The 7597-nt window shown below is 34.6% G+C and overlaps 1 protein-coding gene across 1 annotated transcript; it reads right to left on the bottom strand.

Annotated features, from left to right (window-relative positions):
• Window positions 1-43: 43 nt before the first annotated feature.
• LOC125063530 (multifunctional protein ADE2) lies at window positions 44-7515 on the bottom strand. The gene is made up of 8 exons (XM_047670019.1): window positions 7357-7515; window positions 6175-6378; window positions 3181-3438; window positions 2687-2812; window positions 2296-2381; window positions 1536-1704; window positions 670-887; window positions 44-363 (listed from the first exon to the last, which is right to left on the bottom strand). The coding sequence occupies exons 1-8, from the start codon at window positions 7373-7375 to the stop codon at window positions 163-165; spliced, it is 1281 nt and encodes a 426-aa protein (XP_047525975.1). The 5' UTR covers window positions 7376-7515; the 3' UTR covers window positions 44-162.
• Between the last annotated feature and the right edge of the window lie 82 nt (window positions 7516-7597).

The following is a 7597-nucleotide window of genomic DNA, read 5'->3' on the forward strand; positions in this document are numbered from 1 at the left end:
GTATCTGTACAGATTAGGTACAAGTAAACTAAAACAACCAGAATGTATTTTTAAACTTAAGCTTTTATTTAAAAATGGAATGTCATATACGTGATATGAGATAACTATAATAATACAAAAACAATATTTTTGAAAAACGTAACAACTATAAATCAAGAATTATTATTCCAAGGAAAGATTTCTTATTTTTTTATCAGCCACTCTCAAGGAAGCTGCCATTTCGAGTTGCTTTACACGTAGACGAGCCCATACGATGTAGTCTTGGATACCAATTATTTGAGCTGCCATAAGAGCAGCGCTGTCTGGGTAGATTACTGTTGCACAGCCAAGACCAGACGGCACAGATAGAGATGACCAAATATCCTACAAAACAATAATAAATTATTTAAAGCAATGACCTTTGTGATTTCTTTGGTTTAGATTGAAGTTAATTATAAGAACATGAACATATTATTAAACATTAATAAAGAAATGTGTCGAAAACTATTTAACTCAACTAACATTGTAAGTAGGTATTTATACCATTTAAGTGTTAAATTTATTTTAATATTCTGCGTGCTTCATGTGGTCAAGGATTACAGATGAATGTAAATTACTAGAATTACTAGAAGAGTAATTTTAAAAGCCGAATAACTATGTTTAAATAGTATAATTTGGATTTCCTCTTACCTGAACTAGTTTATCCGACGGTGGCGGGCAGTTAATAACGGGGTACGAAGTGTTGCCAGATAGCACTGGTCCAAGGCCATTTGATCGGCCCGCAACCGCAATAAAGACAAGAGCACCGTGTGTATCTTCGTATTGTTGCATGATGTGCAGAGTTTCCTCTGTAGCTTTGTGTGCTGAAGTTACTCTCATGTCAACGTCTAGACCTAGTTCCTTGGCGGCTGGAATTTAAAAAAAAAATCATGTGTCCAATTCACACGTAATTAAAATATGTAAATTAGACTTTTTCTCTATCTAAATGTAGGATCTTTTCTTTAAAAAAAAATATATTTTAATGTTAAATTTTTATTTATATCAATCTTTCATTTGGTAAAAACTAAAATAATAAAAGTTTGAAATAAATTCACAAGATCCAACGTGGGAGAAAATGAGATAGGAAGCATTATACAGTGTATAAACTTTTAATTAAGTGTAGTACGAAGTTTTCACTTCAAAAAGTTTCTATAACTAATGATTTGTAAATAAAATTGATAAATGATCTAATTTTGTAATTAAACTACTTACTTGACTTACTTATTTAATTTTCATCAAATCTGTTTTTTTATTTCAGAAAATGTTCAAATACACACTAATTTAAAGTTTATACACTGTATAATGCCTCCTATCTCACTCTCTCTCACGCCAAATCCTATTAATTTATGTGTCTGTCTCTTTTTACTGTCGCTTTTTCCGTTGCATCCGGTTTGAAATCACAACGATTCTAAAGAAGTTTCACTTCAAAAATTAAATGATTTATTCTGACCAGGAATTTGATACTTTAGAAAATTAAAATCTCCCTTTTGAAATTGTCTAGACTTCTCTTTATTTACCTTTAGCGATCTTCTTGCAATGTTCAAGATCAGCAGGGGAGCCCATAAAGATGACGACTTTGTGATGAACGTTGGGTTTCAAGTGGTCGAGTTGGTCCTTGACCCAGGCGAAGTTGCGTTTCACTGTGTCTAAGTCGGCAGCGGTTACATTTGCTAGGTTACGGTAGACCTATAAGAACGAATACTTTTAGCCAGATTAATTAGTTGGAGATCTTGGGATAATAGCTCAATAAGCTTTTATACTAAGGCCCAATTTGCACAGCCATCATGAAAATTCACAGAACACATTAATTGATGTGAATTAATGGGGACCGTTCAAGTATTACGTAAGCACTATAGGGGGAGGGGGTTTTTGATTTTATTTGGTGTTTACGTCATCAGTTTATCTACTTTTTTACACATATTACCCACACATTGTCTATGCTTGAAAACGTATACATTTTCGCGGATTCCTCAAAAAATTAATACGTTTATGTACTACTATTTTTGAGAGCTTTGCTTACTTTTGCTGAAAAAAAAAGGGGGGGGGGGGATAAATTGCTTACTAATACTTGAACGGCCCCACGAGTATGTGTGTAAAATTTGTGATTCATTGTATATTTTAAGCATACGTGTTGTTTTAGTGCTTATAAATAATTAAAAATAGTGACAATTTATAATTATCAGATAAAGTTGGTAACAAGGACAGAAACAGTTTAAAACTACTCAGGATTATATTATTAATTATTACGTTTTCATTTATTTTAAATTATTTGTGTACCTGCTTATCAACCATTAATCTTTTATCACCAGACGGCCACAGTCTCCATGAGTCTGAGTCGATGACATCAGCGAGGAGAATGTTTCCTAGAAAAAGTAACGTTGTTAATCATTATGCGGCTTATCTATATACCTTTTATAAATATCCTAATATGTACTTATTTTGTTTTATTTAATAATAATAACTATAACACCGGAAAGCCTTGAAATTACCTCAAACCGAGTGTACAACAAAAATGTTTATGGGTTTTTAATCGATTTTTAGGGGGGGGGGGGGCGTTGTGGAGGAGTTGGTATCACTGTTTGGACCAGCAATTCCGGTACACGACGGCGAACGAACGAACTTACACACAAATATAATATATAAAAAATATACAATATTATTTACGTACCATCAGAATCGACACCAAACTCGATTTTCATATCGATAAGGGCACAGTCGCGGAGAGCCCAAGCCTTCTCTAAGATTTCAAAAACAAGGATTGTTACTTGTCTCATGTAGTCTACTTCGTCCTGTCCTAAAAAAAACATTTAATTTGTTTCAGTAATGAGGTTATTATCTGCTTCCGTCTGTGGTCTGTGGTTTTACATAAAAAAGGTTGAATCAAGTTTTAGCCCGTGCTAAGTTCGTTTCTATGAAAACAATTATTATACGAATAACTAAAACGATATAATAATAATAAATAATACAAATCAAATCAAAATACGTTTATTCAAGTTAGATGCGTCATAGCGCATGCTTATGAATGTCAAAAACGTTTACAAAATTTGCGAAAGAGCAAGACTACGCCATCAATAATAATATAAATACTCTTTAATATTTATTTAAATTATAAATCTAAACGAAAGTAACAAACAAACTAAAATTTACTAGACAATTTCTTACCAATAAGACGTCCATTAAAATTGAATTTAGCAGAAACGATCTGTTCCTCAGACCACTGAGGGTCGTGATTAGCATCATCCTTGAAGAACGTCTCCTGCTTTGGTGGGGTGAAGCGGAACCCTTCTGGTACACCAGGGTTACGTTTAAGGAATGAACCAGTTGCGAGCCGCCTGGTCACCCATTCAATGGGTACCATATCACATTTCTTCGAGATGAATGCTGTTGCTGATGCGATCTTTATAAAAGCTGTTTTGATACCTGGAAAGGAGATTTTGTTGTCAGTCGCAGTTTTGGTTTTTTATTGGAAAAGATTATCTAAACTAAGATATATAGACTTTAAACACACACTATACACTGGTGGATATTGTATCAGTAGTTTAGGCGTGAAGGAGCCTCAAACGAAGACCATTTTTCTTATATATATATATATATAAGATAACAATAATTGTACACAATTTGATCTTAAATCAAAAACGAGAACTGCAAGAAACTCTTGGCTATCCTCTTTAATTAACAGATCAAATCTAAACGTACGACCAACCAGGCTCCAGATAATAAATGGAAATTGTATTCGTTTTTCTAACAAACTCCCAAGCGTGATTAGAGAATTCTCACTGAATAAATTCAAAACTCTCGTTAAACATTAATAAAGCTTTTTATAAATTTGATGATTATTTAAACGATCCTAGTCTTTGGGATTGATTGGTTCCAGTTCAAACAATTTGTTTGACTAAAAACTTAGCGATTAAAAAGAGTGGCGGAGAGTTTCTCGCCAGTTCTTCTTGCCCGCTCTACGCCCTTGACTTGCGAACTGGTAGTAAATGCAAATTTAGTTATTTATCATCTTTTCTGTTGACGTTCATAAGTGTACTTGGTTACCTAAAGTTATTTTGAGTTTGACTTTGAATTTGTCTAGTTGGCAATAAATGTACGTATAAAGACAATATTGGATATTGCTGTTACTAATTACGGTTTTTATTTTAGTATTTTAATCGCAATGACCTTACAAATATGATATAATAAATAATGCTGATTCTACTATCGTGTCTATATCAAAAGGTCACAAAGTTAACTAAACTGTTGACTAAAGGTTTTAATCACTTATTTGCGTAATAATTATCTTAATATAGACTTGTTTACTAAAACCTTCTGGACTAACATTGTGCAATTATTAACTGATGTAATATGGTGAAGGTGTTTCGTCGTCAAGCACAGGTTCAGCTTAGGTTAAGATTCTATTATAAGTTATTTCATTTAACAATTAAATCTTAGTTTGAGTACCATCATCATCACCATCATCAATGGCTGTACAGCCCCTTGTGGGCCTTAGCCTTCCCGAGTATATTTCGCCACCGCAATCTATTTCGTACGTCCAACTTCGAACACCTCGTTTCAAGGTCCTTGATAAATCCACCCTATCAACGTAGTCTCGGTCTACCGGGTTTTCTCTTGCTACCAGGTTGTGAGTTCAGTAAGGGCACACATGTCCCAATTACTAGAGCCTTCTCATGAATTGGACGATGTTGGGGTCGTCAAGGATGCTATATTAGTATATACCCTTATACCCTTATACTAAATTTTAAATATGTAATACGTAAAGGAGGCCTTTACCGGAGAGGGTTCCTGATACTTACTAACTGTAAAAGTTATTCACTAACACATGAGATAACTAGATATATTTGTATTAGGAAATTAAGTTAAGGCTTAAAATAAAATAATAAATAACGTAAATGAGTTGGCCATTGACGTTGATAATTTTAAGTAAAGTTCAGTTCAGAGAACTCACCACAGATTAGATCAATGGCACAAAGTCCTCCATTCTAACACTAGAGTTTTATAATGAGATTTTTTATAACTTTTGTATGTTTCAGCTACGAAGTTTAGAGTCCATTTATTTAACGACAGATATAAATAAGTGTTCTAGGATTCAGAAAAACAAATCAATCAAAAGAAACATCGGAAAGTGAGGACTTATCTAGGCACAGTGGCCGAAAGTAATAATATACGAGATATCTATGTATGGAGAGGTCTGTAAGAATAACCGTAAAAAGAAAGTGGCGCTACAACCTTTTTAGGTTTGGGCCTCAGATTTCTCTATCTGCTTCATGATTATTTGTCAATCTAATAGGCAAGTAGGTGATCAGCCTCCTGTGACTGACATACGCCGAACACTTTTTGTGTCTAAGACAAGAGCGATGTTTTCTTTCACCATTCGACTAATGTTAAATGCGCACATAGAAAGAAAAACGTCCTTTGATGTACAAGCCGGGGATCGAACCTAAGACTTCAGGTATGAGAGTCGCACGCTGAAGCCATTAGGCCAAGATTGCTAACTAACCGTAAAATGACAATAAATATTAATGGTAATTATAAAAGAAATAATGTGCGTTATGCTAACTGGTTCGATTACTTTTTAAACTAATAGGCAATCTTTCATAATACAATTACTTTGAACTAGTGATTAAAACCCAGTCGCCTATGTAAACACATTGAGTAATGACTGATATAACAGGTTCCAACGGTATATTATGTCTAATTCTGGCATCCCTTGCACAGAGTTGCAAGAACTAAAATAATAATATAGCTAAATATAACATTTCAATAACGGCTACGGCTTACTGAATGTTATGAGGTAGAGGATATGTTCGGCTAACGATATTAGCGTCTGCGGTGCATATAGGCTGAAGTCCTGGAGTAGTAGTAGAGACACTGGTTTCAATATAGAACGCAAACATACTTGCGTATAAGAGAATTCAGTAAAAACGACACTGCGTCCACCACATGCCACATTTAAGGAGTCAAAATATAACTATGATTATTATAAAACATTCAACAATAGGTACTTATCCATATAACGGTTTTACATACTACAATACGAAGTACCGTTATTATGATCCCTTGAGAGTACTTAATATTACTTACAATAGGCATTGAATAGCAATAAGACCTTCTTGTTACAACTTTAAAACACTGGCCACATTAAAAATAAATTACCTGCTGCCTTTAGGATTTCGAAGACCTTAGCGTTAGTTTGGTTTGAAATGGCAGCCTTTCCCTCCATATCGTGAGCTTTGACACCATCGCCGGCTGTGATTCTGTCTTTGTTGATGAGAATACATTGCTCTGGTTGTTCTGGTAAGTCAAATACTTGCTTCGTTTTGCCTTCGATGATCAGGCTACCGAGCTTACAGCCCGCGACTGGAAAAAATAAAAAAAGATATTCGACAAAAAGTTTGTACAGGTATATTTCATCTAGTCTAGGTTCAACCTTAATAAAAATAGGTGGTTAAAATTGTCGAATCACGGCTCCACCTTCAAATTTTTTCTACATATTTTCATCACTCGGAAATGGTGTACCATGAAATAATGTGGTTGCGCGTGAGACCCACTGGTGAACTGAGTCTGGGACAATATCATTTACATCATGTATCTATTCAATACCGTCTTCACCATAGGGGCACACAGGCCCCATGCCCAGGGCCCCCATTCTCAGGGGGCCCCGAAGGACCGACAATTTCTCTCCCACATTTATTCTCAAAACATTTTTGTCGGGCACATTACACTTTTTTCACAAATCAGTAATCAAATAAGTTATTAGAAGATCTCGTAAGAAATCTTTATCGTAATCAAAAAACCAGCAGTATATTAATATCATTAATGACATAATATATCATACTGTATTTGATGACCTATAATAAATGATCGTACTAAGTAATTTTTTTATTATTTTTTTTACTTTCTAAAAGGGCCCCAAATTCTTGTGTGCCCAATGGCCCCAGCCTAGTGCTAATATTAACAGTTTTTTAAATGTTTTTAAGGGATCCAAAGCCATGCGCCTCTTTAACATTACTTTTTACATACAAGTAAACGTAAAGAACGATAGAAATCAAATTGGAGCTGATTTAAGGTGGAGACAAAATTACCCAATATGCAAATTATTCGCCATGAAATAAATGTAATAAATCATTATGACCAAGTACCCTAGTATTGGGTTGTAAATTTGTTTCAAGGTCAAGAACATAAATGCCTCTGTATCGCAACAAAACACCGGAGATGTTATAACCTTGTCGAGAAAAATTGTAATGCCAACACCTTTTTACATTGATAACTACACATCTCTTAAAATTAGTCGGTTTATAACCATGTGCTCATGAATGGAAAAAATGTTTTACTCACCTTCCTTTGGTGCTGCCATAATAGAGAGAAAGCTAGTATTTCTTGGTAGTCGACAAATTCCCGCGACAATTGAACTGCGAGTGCCTTTTATAAATTTTGTTCAGGCCTCGTAGACCACCATGTGTTCGGTTGACGCACTTACCTACTTGACTGCTATTTTAGATAACGAGTTGTTATAGCCGGATCACCCAATCATGAGTGTTGCGACGCGAGAATTTTCAACATGAGCCTTACATACAAG

The sequence above is a fragment of the Pieris napi genome, chromosome 3, assembly GCF_905475465.1.
Source record: "Pieris napi chromosome 3, ilPieNapi1.2, whole genome shotgun sequence".
NCBI classification, from domain to species: Eukaryota; Metazoa; Arthropoda; class Insecta; order Lepidoptera; family Pieridae; genus Pieris; species Pieris napi.